This window comes from Cyprinus carpio, chromosome B4 (assembly GCF_018340385.1).
Source record: "Cyprinus carpio isolate SPL01 chromosome B4, ASM1834038v1, whole genome shotgun sequence".
Taxonomy (NCBI): domain Eukaryota; kingdom Metazoa; phylum Chordata; class Actinopteri; order Cypriniformes; family Cyprinidae; genus Cyprinus; species Cyprinus carpio.
In genome coordinates this window covers 29481680-29500104 of record NC_056600.1, presented here as the reverse complement: position 1 = coordinate 29500104, position 18425 = coordinate 29481680, and the positions used below count along the sequence as shown (strand labels likewise).

General features: G+C 38.1%; 1 protein-coding gene across 1 annotated transcript; it reads left to right on the top strand.

Moving 5' to 3' along the window:
* The first annotated feature begins 8123 nt into the window (after nucleotides 1-8123).
* On the top strand, nucleotides 8124-10085 carry LOC122137237 (zinc finger BED domain-containing protein 4-like). Its single transcript, XM_042722996.1, has 2 exons — nucleotides 8124-8489; nucleotides 8847-10085. Exons 1-2 carry the CDS (start codon nucleotides 8124-8126, stop codon nucleotides 9711-9713), a joined length of 1233 nt encoding a protein of 410 aa, XP_042578930.1. The 3' UTR covers nucleotides 9714-10085.
* Nucleotides 10086-18425: the final 8340 nt, after the last annotated feature.

The window sequence follows — 18425 nt, the reverse complement described above, 5'->3', positions numbered from 1 at the left end:
TTTTTCTCTGTGCGTCCGTCTTCAGCGTCTCTGGCCTGTGTTAACAGGCATTAACAGACATCATATTTTCACATAAATTACATTTTGAAAAAATTACTGCATTGAGATGCTAAACAATCGCAATTCAGTTAGGGGAAGGAGTTTATATGAATGTATGTCTGAGGGGAACTTTAGAAAAGTTAAGATGGTATTTTTTCTATTCATCTTGCCTCTGTATAATGCATATTAAAATTCATAAGTGCAGCTGCTTTGTTTACATTTTGTTTATATGAAGAGATTTATTTTAGGTGTTATTTATTTGATTTGGGGATTGTTTTAAATTCAATTTAGTTTTGTTATTTACATTTACATTGTTTAAATTTTGTCATTTAGTAGACTCTTTTATCCAAAGCATTGAATCGAATCAAGTAAATTGAATCGAATCGTGAAATTAAGCGTACATGTGACACAGCTGGACCATCCCAAAAAGAACACAAGAATCTCTCAGACTGTAAAAATAAATGGGACTACTGTCACAAAATGGGACATGTGATGGCTGAATGTCGTAGCCTAAAATGAAAACAAGAGCAATAACAGCCTTTTGTCCATTCAGCCTCGTGGTTCCGTTTTGGTTATCTTTGCACTTCTCCGCCTCTCCTGATCCCTGTTTTTAGCCTTTCATGTTTGACGGATTTGTGTCTTTGAATGATGGTGTAGAAAGTTGAAAACCTGTATGAATTGTGCATGACACAGGAGGATCCCAGTCCTTTAATTACTTCAGTTCTCGTCACTGTACACAATAAAACTAAATATGATATAAAACACCATGTCACCTCTTTTCGTTTTAATTTTAAAAATCATATACATATTAATAGCCTCAACACGTTTATCTTTACTGCATGCGCATATAAATTTGTCAATCTCTTTTAGTTAAGTTGGTCACTCAAAAATAATGTCCGTAATATATTTCATATTTTCTAAACTTTATCTGGTGTAGAGTTTCAGGGTTGCTCACGCGAGTCACTTAAAAACTCATACCTGCAAACTCATAAGAGGTCAAAAATAAAGAGGTTTGTTAATTATTATGTAAGTTGCTTTTATTTTCAGACAAACACACTGTCTGTGACTTTCTATTTGTCACTTACAAATAGAAATTAGACTGAAATAACGTGAGTTTTAATTAAATGTATTCTGGGAGTATTTATTTTGTCAATAAAACATAAAAATGATGTCTAAATGAGACTTTATAAGGTGTTGAAAATATACCAAGAATGACCAAAATTTGAACCAGTTAAGCTTGTACAGAGGTCCCCATCTATATCAGATGTGCGTAAGATGTCAAAAAAAGAGAAAAACGTTAAAAAAAAAAAAAAAAAAATATAAACTGTGGGCATCTTTGCAATGTGGAACAAAGACTTCGTCGAAAAGTCATCTTTTGGATGTACCTTTTGCTCAGTGATTTTGCTGACTGTGTATAATACATTTGCAAATGAAGTTGGTTCTAAAAAAATTTTACAAGTTTAATTTGCTTCTTTCTCCCTTCAAGACTTTCATATGTAATTAATGGTTTTTAATAAGTTATCCAGTGTTTATGTAGTGACAGGATCAAAACCCTGTCTGGCACCCGAACAAAAAATTAATCTGTAGACAGTTTTTTTTTATTATTGTTATTAGATAGGCCACCACCATTACACCTGGCAGCCATTGTTAAGTCCAGAAGACCGTAAGTGCATATGAAGTGTGCCATTTGAGACAGGGCCCCAAAAGTATGCTTCTTGAACATTTGCACTGTCCTACTTCTTCACATCCTGCACTAATATACAATTAGAATGTGTTTTTTTATTCTTCTAAATTGTTTATATCAGGGCTATTCAACTGTCGGCCCACAGGCCAAATCCAGCCCGCCAATCATCTTCATCCGGCCCAAGGGAAAAGTACATGAAGGTCGCATAAATGCCTAGAATTATTGTCCACAAGGTTGCAACATTGCCACGGGCCATCCGAAAAATATAAGAAAGAAGCGCAACAACAACAACAATCTACAGAGATGGCAACATCAATAGACGGCAGCGTTGACAAGCGTTTATTAGGGAGTTATGAGATATCCACACAACTCCAGTTTAACCAAGTATGAAGACATTTTTATCGGTCATAACTTCTGGTGAGAAATAGTGCAAACACTGGACGAAAATTATTGTCAAATGAAGTATAGTGAAAGGCTGCGCATTCGGCTGTACACGTGCTAAGACGCTTCAGACAGACAGCCAGAAGCACTTCAACTGAGAAACACACACAATTGTCAAAATGCGCGATTTTGCCAGGTTACCCCGTAATCGCAGTCTTAAATGAGTTATAAAGTCTAAAACAACTGTAAAGAGTTTTGAGAAAATCAGATGCGTGTTAGATCCCCGTCATGTGCATCAGGTTTTAAACAGACAAAAAAAAAAAAAAAAAAAATTCCCAAAAAAATATCAAAGAACAAACGAAAAACAGAAATCACTCGACTGCTCTAGTCACTGATTAACCTTTGTAGCTTGAATAAAAGTTAACCAATATAGTTTATGCATATACAATTTATAGTTTGTGAAGATTGTTTTAAAATCACTTAAATTAAAAGTTATACATTTCAGACTCAGCGCCTATTAAATGGTAAAAATGTCTTTCAATTACACTAATGTTGAATGGCTATAATTAATAGGTAAAATTAAGGGAAAATGCATGTAATAGAGACACCAGTAGCAGTATTGGTATCAATACTTCATTAATAATAAGCTACTTAGTAAAAAGATGCCATTAAACACATTTAAAATATACTATATGTTGTTTCTACATTAATTTGGAGGTTCAATGGGAAATAATGACAATATAAATATACAAATATGGGATTAATCATGATTAATTACAGAAAAATGTATGATTCAATTTTTTTTATTTGGTTAAAAGACAGCACTCTGTTAACCTTTTACAGATCTTAGTGTTGGTCGACCCCCACCCCCCTTGGCCTCCTTTAAATTTTCAGTTTGATAATGGTTTAGCTAGGACTGCATCCTCAACATCTGGTTCAGGAAGCCCAGTTTGCCCAGGTCAGTCTGCCCCTCCGCCATGTACACAATGTAGTTGTGGAAATAGAACATCTTTGAGGTCACATAATTGACCAGCCTCGGAGTGGGGTCAGTGCTCTCCTGGTTGCCCTGGTACTCCTTGAGGGGGATGTCTGCGAAAAGAAAACAGGAACAATGGGGTCAGAACAATGGCCACAGAATGAGAGGGAGAAGTGACAGAGCATGGTACTCACTCAAAGCCGGCACTTGGTCAAGGAACGGGTGCTTCTCTTGTTGCTGAGATGGCGCCATTGCCGGGGGCTGGTCTCAGGGGCCCTGGCCAGCCGGTTCCCCCGAGTGCCCAGGACAGGGCTCCTCTTACTCCTCCTCCGCACCCTTCTCAGGAGACCAAAGTGCGACAACACTCATCCAGTGACCTGGGTAGAGGGGGTGGGCTGCAATCTCCTCCTCAACAGGCAGTAGCGGCGCGTCATGTCTTTGAGGGCCTTGCTCAGCGAGTCAACCTGCTTGTTGAGGTCTGCCACCTCATTCCTGAGCTTTCGGCAGCATGGGTTGTCACAGGCCCACTCCTCCTCCTCCATAGTGAAGGTGTGGTTGTGAGCATCCTCCTGGTTGAGGGTCGAGGCCATGGGTACGGTCGGGTTGCTCGCCCTCAGCTCGGAAAGGTCATGCAGGATCTTACTCCTCTTCAGAGCCTGTATGGTCTCTTGCCGGGCTGGCGCCGTTAGCTCGGTGTGACAAATCAGGTGGCGGTCCATACGGGAGGTAAACTTGCCACAGGTGGGCACGGGGCAGTTGCCCTTGCGGACGTCCACCCTCCCGGAGGAGAGGGCAAGGAGCAGCTTCCTTTCCTGAAGGTTCAAAACCCTGTGGGTCAGCCTCAGATGCTGGCTCAGCCTGGAATATGTACGTGTGCAGAGTGGGCAGTCTTTGAAACCCATGATGTGAAGGGAGCGAGAATTAAGCACAAATGACAGAGACAGTGTCAGTAGGTCATCTATATCATTTGAAGGTTCAAACAGACTTAAAATTGGATCAGTTCTAATAGACTAGATATTGGATCATTCAATAAATTTCAAATGGGATATGTGTCCATTTCCAATTTATTGAATAGGATTGCTATAATAAGATAGTGGGATGATTCTCCTCCAGTCTTTTAAACCAATCGAATTCAACAAATTACAAGCAGGAAAGGTGTCCATTTCCAATTTATTAAATGGGATTGCTTTAACAGGAAAGTGGGATGATTGTGTACTATCCTGTGTAACCAATCCCACTCAAAAATGGGAAATGGACACCTACCCCACTTGCCATTTGTTGAGTGAGATGTGTATAGTAATTGACTGTATCCACAAAGGTGCTATCTGATGCAAACATATAAGGAAAAGAGACAGAAATAACATCAAAAGTAAAGACTTTATTCAAAGTTAGATTGGAGACACAGCAATCCAAATAGGTAAATTTTAGTGTAGTTTGTGGTAACTTAGCTTGGGAGTTAACAGTCTTTTGTATGTTGGAGATGCTGACTGGTACACTGAAGGCTGGGTGATGACTGAGACAGAAGACTGACTGGAGATATTTGCCTTTTTTTGCTTTCATTTTTGATTTAGTCTTAGTCTTTATCTTGAGACGAAAATGCTTAACAGTCTTAGTCATTTAAGTCTTTCATAGTTTTAGTCTAATTTTAGTCCACGATAAGTCATTGCATTTTTGTCAACTTTTAGTCATTACGTTTAGTCAAGCTGCAGTTACCAACATTTATTTTGATAGCTATATGTAGTCTTCAAAAAAAAAAAAATCATTAATTCTCCTCTCTTTAGACCAAATCAATTAAGACAATTTTGATTTTTTTGGTTTTTTTGTTGATTTAATCAGTTTTGAAGTGGTGAAAAGGAGCAACTTACAAAGATTATAGTTGTTCATAAATAATATTTAATATACATAATTTATCATTTTTTTTTTAAAAAAAAAGACAATTTACAGGGGCATTCACTATAAACATCATTTATTTTCAACCTTAGGCACACATGACTTCCTGGCGAAAGTGAATCTAGCAGCCTGTGTGTAATGCGCTAGGCAGTATGTTACTACTGTCCCTCTCGTTCTGCAACAGTACACATACGTGCATGCGTTGCTCGTGTTTTGTTTGCTTGAGTGTTTCTGCATTAAATGAGTGGCTATGGAATATAAATCACAGCACGTTTCAGATTAAAAAAAAAAAACTTCTATTTGTGAAAAATATCCCAGATGATTTATAACGAGTGGTTCCCTGCATTATTACAGCAAAGCGCGTCATTACAGAACTAAGTCACTGCAATGGAGCAGCTCTAATGCTATTAAATTACAGATGATGAACCATAGAGCAAAAAAAATTAACAAAGAAAGTAACAAAACCTTGTAAAATAAATTTAATGGGCATAATTAAGTGTAAAAATAACCAAAGGATATACAGTCAAACCAAAAATTATTCGGAGACCAGATATAATTTTTTATATTTTTTACTAGTGGGTGCATGACACTATAGTTCATTTATGTAAGTGCGGATAGCAAAATAAACTGACAAATTAGACCCAAAAATTCTTCAAACAGTGGACTACCAGTAAAACTGATACAAATTTGGGACCAAAAATTATTCAGACCAAATCTAGGGAAAAAAACTGAAGTTCAGGTTTGCATGAAGCTGGATGAACGCATGCCCAGGAGACTACAAGCAGTCATTAAGGCTAAGGGTGGCACGACTAAGTACTGATAGTTGTGTAAATACTGTCATACTAACAGCTGTCTGAATAATTTTTGGTTGATTGTAATCCATTACATACCTTTCTACCAAAGTTATCTAACATTATCAAGATGAATTTGTTCTGACAGTTTAACTATGAGTTCTTGTCGTATTTTTATTACCATCTTAACTATATGACACCAAACTATAGAGAATAAACTGTCATAATGTGAAATGTTGAAGGTGTCTGAATAAATTTTGGTTTGACTGTATCTTTATAATAAATTCAGTTAACCAGCTAACGTTATACATACTCTTTTGGTTTCTGTACCCAATATTACAAATTTACAATTGCAATAAAAATATCCGTATCAGTCCTCGCTATCGGCAAGTACCAAAAATAAAAGTATCAGGCGAGTACTGGAAAAAGTGGTATCGGTGCATCCCTAATATGAGAACTGAAGAAGTGGAGTGTGTGCGCAAGAGAGAGCACTTCTATCAGCGCGATTCCTTCTATCCCGCCTTCACTAACTTTAGGTTTATTTGACAACGAATTGTGACTGCCAGGAAAAATGGGACACCTGATTACCTTATCCCTACCCTTTTGGGTGCTAAGGCCATTGTTTCAGATCGCTAGTTCGCATTTTGGTAGTCTATCCATCCACTGCGGCTGCCACACTGATACTGGATATGTGAACGCCCCTTATCCGATTGCAATCCAATGACATGGGACGCACATTTTTAAGGACAAGACAATAGCCTATAGGATGTATTTTGAATGTCCAGTAATACTCAACATAATACAACCATCTGCATCACCCTTAGAACAATGTATGGAAAAGGGAAGGTGCGGAGCTGCCAATGTCAAATCCCCCTTAGTTTTCTTAGCAGATGAAGAAGAAACTCATTTATGGTGCCTGTTCTGAAAAGGGTGCTTTCAAATTAAATTCCTGTATTAGTGCAACAGAAGCCTGTCCAAACATTTAGTCCTTTTAACGGCACCATGTAAACCATTGACATTCAAAGATATTACGTTAAGAGCCATAAATCAGATTTAATAATGATATAATAATGTACATCCCTCTTGGGTGTTAAATAGTGGACTTACATGGATAAATCATGGCATGTGGAACTTTAAAAGGACAAGAACAAGAACTGATTGAGAAGGTAGTAAGCAGAAAGTTAGAATGAACTCTCCTTTGTGCCAATACAACAGCCTCGTCTGTATACGTGGCCAGCATAACAGTCAATCACTGGAGTCCAAAGGCCAACTCGGGGGGCTAGTTAAATTCTTTTCAGGTTACTAAAATCTCAAGAGTGCCAGGGATTTTGAAATTTTGTAAGCCCTGTACAGTATTGTGTGAGCCTCTTATTCAAACTGGCCAACGGGCCGATCCATCACAGAGCGAGTCGTTTGGTGTCTGTCATTATACCGTCTATTCTTTCTTTATGTCCACTAAGGGCAATTGCTTTTACAGCAAGACCAGCACACAAAAAGACAATTAACAATACATAAAAAAAATAAATACATAAAGACAACACAAGACCAAACAACTACCGGCTTCCACCTACTCCCCACCTGCCCAAATTTAGCAAAGAGATAGAAGTAAGAATAAATGTATGTTTGTACCTGTTACTCTAACAGAAGGAAATCTTAACTGAGATCCTGAGGGTAAAAACTGAAAGGCTTTTCTAACTACCTGTCGTTATGGTCGGTAGGATGACTCTGCTGAACTCCTAAAATCTTACTACTAGTGTTAACTATTTTCACCAATGCACTCTTTGTCTTCACACTAAGACTGCCATACCAGCATAACATAGTAGGGCTGGGCGATAAATCGATTTTATCGATTAACTCGAATTTGACGTTAAGGGCGATTTGTTTTTAATGAAAATCGGTTTTCTCTTTAACTTACACCACCGGCTCTCCCCTTAGGCTTCCGTAGTTCAGAGTGGGCTCGCCCTCCCCCCGCTTTCCTTATAGCCGCACACAGACAACATGGCAGTTAACAGCGCAGAGCTCGTTCCAAAGAAAGGCACCGTTTCATCTGTTGTTTGGAATTGGTTTGCTTTTTTAGTGTCAGACACAGAACAAATAACGCCACATTGCAAAGTGTGTTTAAAAGCCGTTGCTACCAAAGGTAGCAGCACAACAAATTTATTCCAGCATCTTAAACAGAGGCATGCAGCCGAGTGGGAGGTGTGTGCCTCTCAACGAAGAGAACAAGACCGCAGTTCACACACACCCGCAAAAAAAACAAACTACAATCTTAGAAAGATTTTTGAATTGTAACCCCTATGACAAGAAAGGGCCCCGGTGGAAAGCAATCACGGATTCAGTGGCGAAATATATAGCAAAAGATATGGTGCCCATATACACTGTGGAAAAGCCAGGGATTATTGACATGATTAAAGTTCTCAACCCCGGGTATGTGCTACCAAGCCGGAAATATTTTGCTGAAGTTGCCTTGCCTCACCTGTACAACAGTACTCGTGAAAAGATCGCTAGAGAGCTGGAGGGGGTGTCGTTTTACTCCGCCACAACGGACCTGTGGTCGAGTCGAACGATGCAGCCCTATATGAGTTTGACTGTGCATTTTATTGAAAACTGGACTCTGCGAAGCGTCTGCCTTCAGACAGCTTACTTTCCCGATGACCATAAAGGTGAAATAATTGCGCAGGGGCTAAAAGATGCTCTGACCTCCTGGAATCTTGACGAAGACCGACTCGTCTGTATGACAACAGACAGCGGCACCAACATAATAAAAGCTCTGAGAGACAATGAGTGGCCCAACCTCCAGTGCTTTGGACATAAACTGCACAACGCGATAGGTAAGAGTCTAATGTCTATGCATTCAACAGCCCAATTAATGCATGTTGTAATTAATGCAATTTAATGAAATCAATACATATTTCCACAAAATGTACATGCATGATTGATCATAATGGTATGTGTGTGTGTGTGTGTGTGTGTGTGTGTGTCCTTAGTGTGCGGCTGGGCGATATATCGCATGGCATTGTTAGGCGCATCTCGTCAGTAAAGCCGGTTCCTTGATTAGTAGTAAATCGCCATCATCTGCTTTCAGATGGAGCGGCATCCACTACAAAGAGCCGTAGAGAGATTTCTCGAACAGGAGAAGGCCATAGTCCGTGTCCTGGGATCCGACAAGAAAAGCCGTCATCTTGTGCCCACTTGGCAAGATATTGAGGTTTTAGAGTCTGTAAATAAAGCTGTCAAGCCACTCCAAGATTTTACAGACGCCCTGTCCGGGGAGGCTTATGTCAGTGTCTCCTACATTAAACCGGTGCTGCATTTGTTCAAAACCAATCTCCTACAGCCAGAGGAGGAAGACACCGATCTCACTAAAACAATAAAAAGAAACATAATGCAGTACCTTGATGACAAATACAGCGACCCTGTGAAGAATGAACTCTTGGACATGTCCTCACTTATGGACCCCAGGTTCCGTACAACCTACATTGACCCAGACAAGGTGGAACAAGTCAAGAAAAGAGCTGTCACTGAGCTGATGTCTCTGAGTCTGCATGCTGAAAAAAGTACACCACAGCAGCCTGGTCCAGCAGTCCAGGTGAGCCAAGGAGAAGCACAGCCTCCGCCCAATAAGAAAATGACTTTAGCTGCTTTCTTCAAGAAGAATGTGCCAGAGTCATCTTCTCACCAATCAGAGGCAGTGAAAGTAGAGACAGAGCTGGCAACTTACCTACTGACCCCTGAGGTAGACCCAGACACTGATCCACTTCAGTGGTGGAAACGTCATGAACCAAACTTCCCAAGGCTCAGTAATCTGGCCAAAAAATACTTGTCTGTCCCTGCTACAAGTGCCCCATCAGAGAGGCTTTGCAGTGTGGGAGGGGGCATTGTTACATGTAACCGGGCATGCCTCAAGCCAGAGGTAGTAGACAGGCTTGTCTTCCTGGCTAAAAATGCATAAAAGAAGAATGTTGAAACTAAAGTAATGGATGCAGATGTTTCATTTTGTTTACAATTTCAGGGATTCAGGAAAACTGTTTAAAGTTTTGTTTGCACTTTATGAATACCACTGCGACAAGTATGTATTTTTGTAATTGATCTAATTTTGTCATTTTTGTTACATTTATTTAACCAAAAGTGTTTTATCACAGAGGGACACACAATTTTATTTTTTATTTATATTTTAATTTATTTTGAAGGTGCATTGTGTCACTGTAAGTTTGAAGTTATTAGAAAACTGATAAGCTACATTTTCACTGTTTACAATGGCAGTGCCTGCCATCTCGTTTACAAGCATGTTTTGAGGCTTGTTTCCTGTTACACTTATGCACAAAGGGGAAATTTATATTAAACTGCATAAGGAAAATCAGAACAAAATAAAGAGTACATTTGTTTTGAGCAATTTCTTTGTCGGTTGTAGTTTGTTTTTAAATAGAAAAAAAAAAATCGATTAAAATCGGAAATCGGGTTTGGTGTGAAAAAAAATCGGAGATTTTTTTTTCAAGCCATATCGCCCAGCCCTATAACATAGCAAATGAAGACAATGTGGATGAAGACAGTACCTCTGACAAACACCCATTTACCTTTACGCTCTGAATTCGATCAGTTAGAAAGTCCAGAATCCAACCAATAATACAAAAATCAAAACCAAAGCCCAAAAGTTTCTCTACTAAAATGTGAGGTTGAATCGTATTAAAAGCAGATGAGAAATCAATGAATAAAATTCTAGCATGAGTCTTAGTTCCCTCTAAATGTTTAAGTACCAAATTCAACAAGGTGTCCGTAGCATCCTCGATCATGTGCCAAGCAATCCTCACTAGTTAAAACATTACAACACAGAATGCCACAGGTAAAGTGCATACACTACAGATATTTCTCTTTAAATGCATATAAAAAAAGTTGTAACTTCAGGATAATGATTTCATGTCATTTGAGTCCAGAGTGACATATTTAATCTAAAAGTGTATATCAGATGAGAAACAGTTTAAATCACGGTTTACTTCAGTCAGGGCTCGACAATAAGGACTGCCCGATGGCCCGGGGCCAGCGTAAAAGACAGCAGACGGATTTGTCACATGCCCGATCGGGCCACTGCAGCGTCATCAAGACATTTTATTATTTGCATGTGTTTTTAAGACTTGTTAATTTACAAATTCAAGAGATTAAAAAGCATTTGGGCGACAAAAGAAAACTCCTTTCAGTACTCTTAACATGCTGTGTCCTGTGAACAGTGCACGGACAGCGCTCTGACACACGCGAGCCCCCTGAACGGACAAATACATACGAAAGTATGTCAATTTCTAGAGCTGTGCAATATCGTGTTCGAAATCAAATGCGATTCATCTGCGATTATGAGGGCGATTTTGCTTCATTTTCAGTGAACGACGGCTCTGTGTAGTGAAAGCCACTCTATCTGAAAGCAGGTGATGCTGATTTAGTTCTAATCACGGGACCGGCTTTACTGACGAAATGCGCACGACAATCGAATGTGATTAATTGCACAGCCCTAATAATTTGACAAAGCTAAAGTCAGGTTATTCTGTTTTTGCTTCAGATTTTGAAATTATACAGTTGCACTTTTTTTTCAATTCTTGATTGAAATGCAGTGGTTGCCTCTAATTTCAAATGGCTACGAAAAAATCATGGTGCAACACGGAGTTAAGAATATGCAAATATGTTTTTATATGTGATTTTTCAATTTCTGTACCTGAACATCTACAAACATAAAAAACTCAAGCATCATTTAATTTCTATTTTTGTGCTATAGGCCTACATTTAATTGTACTATTGCTTGTAATTTGCCCAGTATGTTCTTATTTACAGGCTGTCACCTGTCTATAATATTGTCTAAACTTTATATTTATGTTTGGCTAGTGATTTTTGCTGTGGTATCGAAATTGAAATGAAGAATTGTACAATTTAATTGGTATCTAAAATATTGGGTGTTATTTATTAGAATACAAGATAACGGATCAAAAACAATGATAACTGCAACTATTTTATTTTTGGTGACAGGGCCAAAACCCTTAGCGTTGATCCCTGTCAGTACTCCACTCTCTCCACTAAAACAGTGCCTAGTTCATTTTGTAATTCCCGATATATGCCCATTTTATACACAAGGCCCCAGGAGAAGAAACACCCATCCTAGATCAACTTACGATGCGACATTGACAACTGAGCTTGACAGAAGATCTGAAACTCTCAACAGATGTTTGGTAAAAAACACGTTTGTTATAAAATTAGTGTCCAACAGTGGTTTTATTTGCTCATCAAAGCCCTTTAAATGAAGCACAAGGCAGACAGCAGCAGTAACATTTCAAAGTTCACCTTACAAAAAGAAATGTTTTTGTTAGATACTATCGCATAATTAATTGATACAAACAAATGGTTTTCATTGTTTTCAATTCAAAAATAGATATTGGGTTTAGTGTTACACGAAAGAATGATTTTGTTAAACAACTTCTATATTACTTTTTCTTAATTTTGGAGGAAGGATCTTCTCAGGTTAGGGCTGTGCAAAATCAAATACGATTTTCATGCGCATCTCCTCAGTAAAGACGCTCCTGTGATTAGTAGTATATCTCCAGCACGTGTGTTAAGATCAGGGTTGCCAGGTTTTCACAACAAATCCTGCCCAGTTGCTTGTCAAAACTAGTCCAAAACTAGCCCAATCGCGTTTCCAGGAGGTTCCCCGATAAAAATTGCATCCCGGGGTTAAAATATAAGTTTTTTGGCAGGGTTGCCTTGACAAAGAATCGCCTGCGATTTTAAAATCGATTTTGTGTAGCTTGTCTGTGGACTACGGCTCTGTGTAGTAAATGCCAAGCAGTGTTGCCAAGTCTGTGGTTGTTTTTCATGTCCGCGGGTTGAAGCGACCCCAATACCAATAACGTGATATTTAGCCCCTAAAATGTGAATATTACCAAGGGAACCCTGCCAAAAAAATGTATATTTAATCTTTCATGTCGAAACACGATTGGACTAGTTTTGAGAAGCAATTGGGCAGGATTTGTTTTGAAAACCTGGCAACCCTGATCTGAACGCACGTGCTGGAGATATACTACTAATCACAGGAGCGTCTTTACTGATGAGATGCACATGAAAATCGCATTTGATTTTTTGCACAGCCCTATCTCAGGTTCACATGAAGACAGCCAGCGTTAGTATCTGTGTGGTCATGTGATCTCGACATGTCTATCAGCCCGCTCCATGTCAAACAAAACCACTTTAATTAGGACGCTCATATGACATTCTACAAAAATACCAGTCATTTCTGTGGAGCTGGGCATTTTAAGAAGCATCATGAGAGTGAGAAAACCAACCTGTTTGTGTCTCAGCATCTTCATGCTTGACTCTGAATGGTTTCTTCTTCGTGTCTACTCTCTTCTCTCTAATAGATGTTTGTGTCTCTATATCTTCACATGTGATGCTGAACACGTCTTCGATCCTAATGTTTTCACTCTCGTCTTTAATAAACACCAGGTTTGTTTGTGTCTGCGTATCTTCTCGTTTCGTGCTGAATGTTTCTTCAGTCCTCATGTCTTCACTCTCCTCTGTAATAAACGCCATCTTCATTCGTGTCTCAGTATCTTCTTCTTTCATGCTGAATACGTCTTTAATCCTAATGTCTTCACTCTCCTCTTTAATAAACGTCATCTTTATCACAGTGTGTCAGGTGGATCTCAGTCGCTTCAGCGGGAGTTTTTCTGGGTGTTTGGATAAAAATGGGACAAATAATTACATAATAATGTAGTCCTTATTTAAGCAAATGAATTAGGTAACAGCTGCAGAACTGTCAAAATAATATTTATATTAAATATAATAATAAAATAATAATTATAAATAATCCAAATTAAAATAGCAATATGTTGCAAGTGTACACACTCCTAAATGAGCTAACTTAGACAAAAACAGTCAAAACTAGTATTAATTAATTAATGAATGAAGTTCTAATGAAAGGTAACATGAATGACTTCTGTTTGGTATCTGATGACTTTCACTGCACTTTTATGAAAATATTTCCCCTTTCGTTACGCTTGTGTTGAATTAGACGGTTTTGAGCAGCATGCGCTGATTAAACTGACTCGAGTTTAAAAGCCAGCGACTCAATTCGTGTTTACGACAAACTGAAGCACGATACGGAGTGAAACTAGATCGAGTGTAGCTTTACTCACAAAGATCACCTTTAGAAATACACACATTTTAGATAAAGTTGCAGTTCATTAACTTACAGTCAATAATAAACATTCAATTCTACCGAGTTTATACAACTTTAGAGTTGACTGAGCGGTTTCTACACTTTAAAAGCTTTAAACACAAACCTTTCTTCAGTCGAGTCATAACAGACGCGAGAGCGCGCCGCAGCCTTATGACGTCACGCCACCACACCAAAATAAAAGTCCCGTTCACACGCTGCTGTCTAAAATGAACAGAAAGTTACATGGAACATGATATACACATGATATAAGAGTTTAATGTAATGGTAAAAATCATTTAATTGTATGTTGTCCAGTTATGTGCTGAAAAATTAGGAAAGACTACTAGAGTGTGAGATTTTGTCTAAAAGGAAAAACGTTAATGTTAGGTGAAGAAGCCATTTTTTTTTTACCAGGTATAAATTAGATTAAAATGCAAATGTGACCCTGGAGCACAAAAACAGACATATGTAGCTCCGGTATATTTGTAGCAATATCCAGCAATACATTGCATGGGTCAAAATTATAATTTTTTTCTTTTATGCCAAAAATCATTAGGATATTAAGTGAAGAAGTGCTGGATCGTCATGTCATCCTGTGCGTACACAACAAAATCACACCAGTCCGATCCCGAGATCAGCATCTGACCTTGCACTTGTACGTGTAGAGCACTGAGATATTTGAGTGACTTCAGTGCCCATAGGCAGAAGATACACGGACAGAGCATTATATACAAATAAGTGGCATACTGCCAGTGACTTCAAAAGTAGAATGAAAAATAGTATTGAAAAATAAGTTACACATTTTTACAAGCTCAGTCACCATCATCATAACATAAAACAGATATGTTTTGTGTTAAATGAGGGCGAGTATATGCCATGCCTTTTTTGTGAACTATCACTTTCTCCACATGGTAAACAAACCTTTATTATACTTCTACATTAATGAAGCGAGTAACTGATTGCAGTGTGCACCTTAAGCCATCAGCAAGCTTCCTGAAAAAAAAAATCATGCTTATAAAAACACTTTTAATCATCAAGTATGCATTAAATTGATCAAAAGTGACAGTAAAGACATTTTTAATGTTACATTAGATTTCTATTTCTAATAAATGCTGTTCTTTAGAACTTTCTATTCATCTGTGAATCCCAAAAAATAAAACGCACCACAGTTTTACTGCTTTAAAAAGACTCTGATTTCTCTTTCATTCAGTGTCCAAAGTTAAATTAAATTAAAGTTTTAATTTCAAGTTTATTTGTATAGCACTTTTTATGATACAAATCACTGCAAAGCAACTTTACAGAAAATTAAGTTTCTACAATATTTAGTAGTAGCTTATCAGTGATGACTGTCAGTTTATGTGTATACGGCAGAAATGTTTGGAAAAATCAATAAAAGACGTAAACAAAGAGACGATTAACACTCTTAACAGCAATTATGCAATCAAACTTATAGCAAAATGTGGTAGTTCTGTATGTTGTCTCTGGGTTAGCATCATCTGAGGTCCTCTGAGGGGTTGGCATCATCTCTTCTCAGGTGTTCTGGATCCAGACTGGAGCTTGTGTAAACCCTTTTACAACCATGGGATGTAAATCCAGAAGAAACAGAGAAACAAATAGAGACATAATTAGCGTAGCTGCTGTTCCAGCCAAGTAAAATTAATTAGTTTAACCCAAGCTAAAGAATAATAATGCGCATTTGATCAGATATAACTGCAGTCCAAAATTATGAGATGCATTATTTGAATGCTTGGCCAAAGAGGTGTGTTTTTAATCTAGGTTTAAACAGAGGAAGTGTGTCTGAACCCCGAACATTATCAGGAAGGCTATTCCAGAGTTTGGGAGCCAAATGCGAAAAAGCCCTACCTCCTTTAGTGGACTTTCCCTTACAAAAAAGAAGTTTATTCAAGTGTGCTATTAGTATACTTCTTTTAAACTAAAAATAGGAAAGTATGCTTTTAGTTTACTTTTTATGTACTCCTCAGAAATATACTTAAAATGACATTTAAGTATACTTGACTTATACTTACAAAAAGTCTAAATATACTTGAACTTTACTTAAGTATACTTAATAAAATAAACTTGAAGTATACTACTTTTTGGTAAGGGTTGCTATCCTAGGTACTATCAAAAGTCCAGCGTTTTGTGACCTTAGGGAGCGTGATGGGTTGTAGCGTGGTATAAGGCTAGTTAGGTACGCAGGAGCTAAACCATTAAGGGTCTTGTAGGTAAGTAATAATATTTTGTAACTGATATGGAACTTAATAGGTAGCCAGTGCAGAGACTGTAGTATTGGGGTAATATGATCATATTTTCTTGACCTGGTAAGGACTCTAGCCGCTGTATTTTGGACTACCTGTAGCATGTTTCTTGAGGATGCAGGACAACCACCTAGAAGTGCATTACAATAGTCCAGTCTAGAGATAATGAACGCATGAACTAGCTTTTCTGCATCAGAAACAGGTAACATGTTTCGTAGCTTGGCAATGTTTCTAAGATTGAAAGAAGACTGTTTTTGTAACATGGGAAATATGGAAAATATGGGAAACTGGTCATCCAGTCTTTTACATTTTTAACACACTCTGTTAGCTTAGATAATTTAGAAGTTTCATCTGGTCTTGTTGAGATATATAGTTGAGTATCATCAGCATAACAGTGGAAACTAATCCCGTATTTTCTAATGATATTACCAAGGGGCAACATGTATATTGAAAATAAACATTATCAAAAGCCAGATGTACTGTAAAATGTTTTTGATCTATAGAAGGAACTGCAACATAATACATGTTTAAATGGAACTGTAAGAATGACAGTCATTGATGGAAGGGACGTGAGTAAATCAAATCAAACCATACTAAAGAAAACATCACCTCACACTCTCCTAACAAATTCTTCCACAGTTCAAAATTCTCCATCAGAAGTAAAGGTAGTGACTCATAGGGTATGTGCCACATAGATTTTTAGCATGATACTGCGTGACTGCTGTAAATTATTAACCAATAGTGTCATAGTCACATCCAAAGTGAGTTCAGTGAGTGTTGCCTTTGGCATTTCATAAGGTATTTAAAGTTTGTACTTCGGCCCGGAGAACATAAGCATCGAATAATACCTCCGAAGGTAGCCTGTGAGCAAATTGGTAAACTGGGGATTATTCTGGGACTTTATCGATAACGATAATTAGATGATATTTTGCTGAGTATGTTATTGTGCTGATATCTTAAGGACTGCTGTAGACAGTAACATTAATCTTTTCCGGTTTAAATTGATTTTTATCTTTTATGGTCATTTTTACCTTTATTAAAGCCATTTTTTTCTAAAAGTGTGCATCATCTTTTAAATCAAACTCTTACATCAAATCAGACAATTAGAATAATAAGAAACTTGGGCTGTTACCAAACAAATGATATCAGTATCAACAACATTCATCTCTGCAATGCAGAGAAGGACACAGAAGCTGCGTCTGAAGAGACATTTAGATGTGTTTACACACTGTTTAATGCAGCTCTGAGGGACATGAAATGCTTTAACCTGCAGTTACAAATATATACAGGTGCATCTGAATAAATTAGAATGTCGTGGAAAAGTTTATTTATTTCAGTAATTCAACTCAAATTGTGAAACTCATCTATTAAATAAATTCAGTGCACACAGACTGAAGTAGTTTAAGTCTTTGGTTCTTTTAATTGTGATGATTTTGGCTCACATTTAAAAAAAAAAAAAAAAAAAATTTCAATCTCAACAAATTAGAATTCGTAAGACCAATAAAAAAAAAACAGTGAATTGTTGGCCTTCCGGAAAGTATGTTCATTTACTGTACATGTACTCAATACTTGGTAGGGGCTCCTTTTGCTTTAATTACTGCCAATTCGGCGTGGCATGGAGGAGATCAGTTTGTGGCACTGCTGAGGTGGTGTGGAAGCCCAGGTTTCTTTGACAGTGGCCTTCAGCTCATCTACATTTTTTGGTCTCTTGTTTCTCATTTTCCTCTTGACAATACTCTATAGATTCTCTCTGGGGTTCAGGTCTGGAGAGTTTGCTGGCCAGTCAAGCACATCAACACCATGGTCATTTAACCAACTTTTGGTGGTTTTGGCAGTGTGGGCAGGTGCCAAATCCTGCTGGAAAATGAAATCAGCATCTTCAAAAAGCTGGTCAGCAGAAGGAAGCATGAAGTGCTCCAAAATGTCTTGGTAAACGGGTGCAGTGACTTTGGTTTTCAAAAAAACACAATGGACCATCACCAGCAGATGACATTGCACCCCAGATCATCACAGACTGTGTAAACTTAACACTGGACTTCAAGCAACTTGGGCTATGAGCTTCTCCACCCTTCCTCCAGACTCTAGGACCTTGGTTTCCAAATGAAATACAAAACTGGCTCTCATCTGAAAAGAGGACTTTGGACCACTGGGCAACAGTCCAGCCTCAGGAGTGGCTTAACAAGAGGAATACGACAACTGTAGCCAAATTCCTTGACAC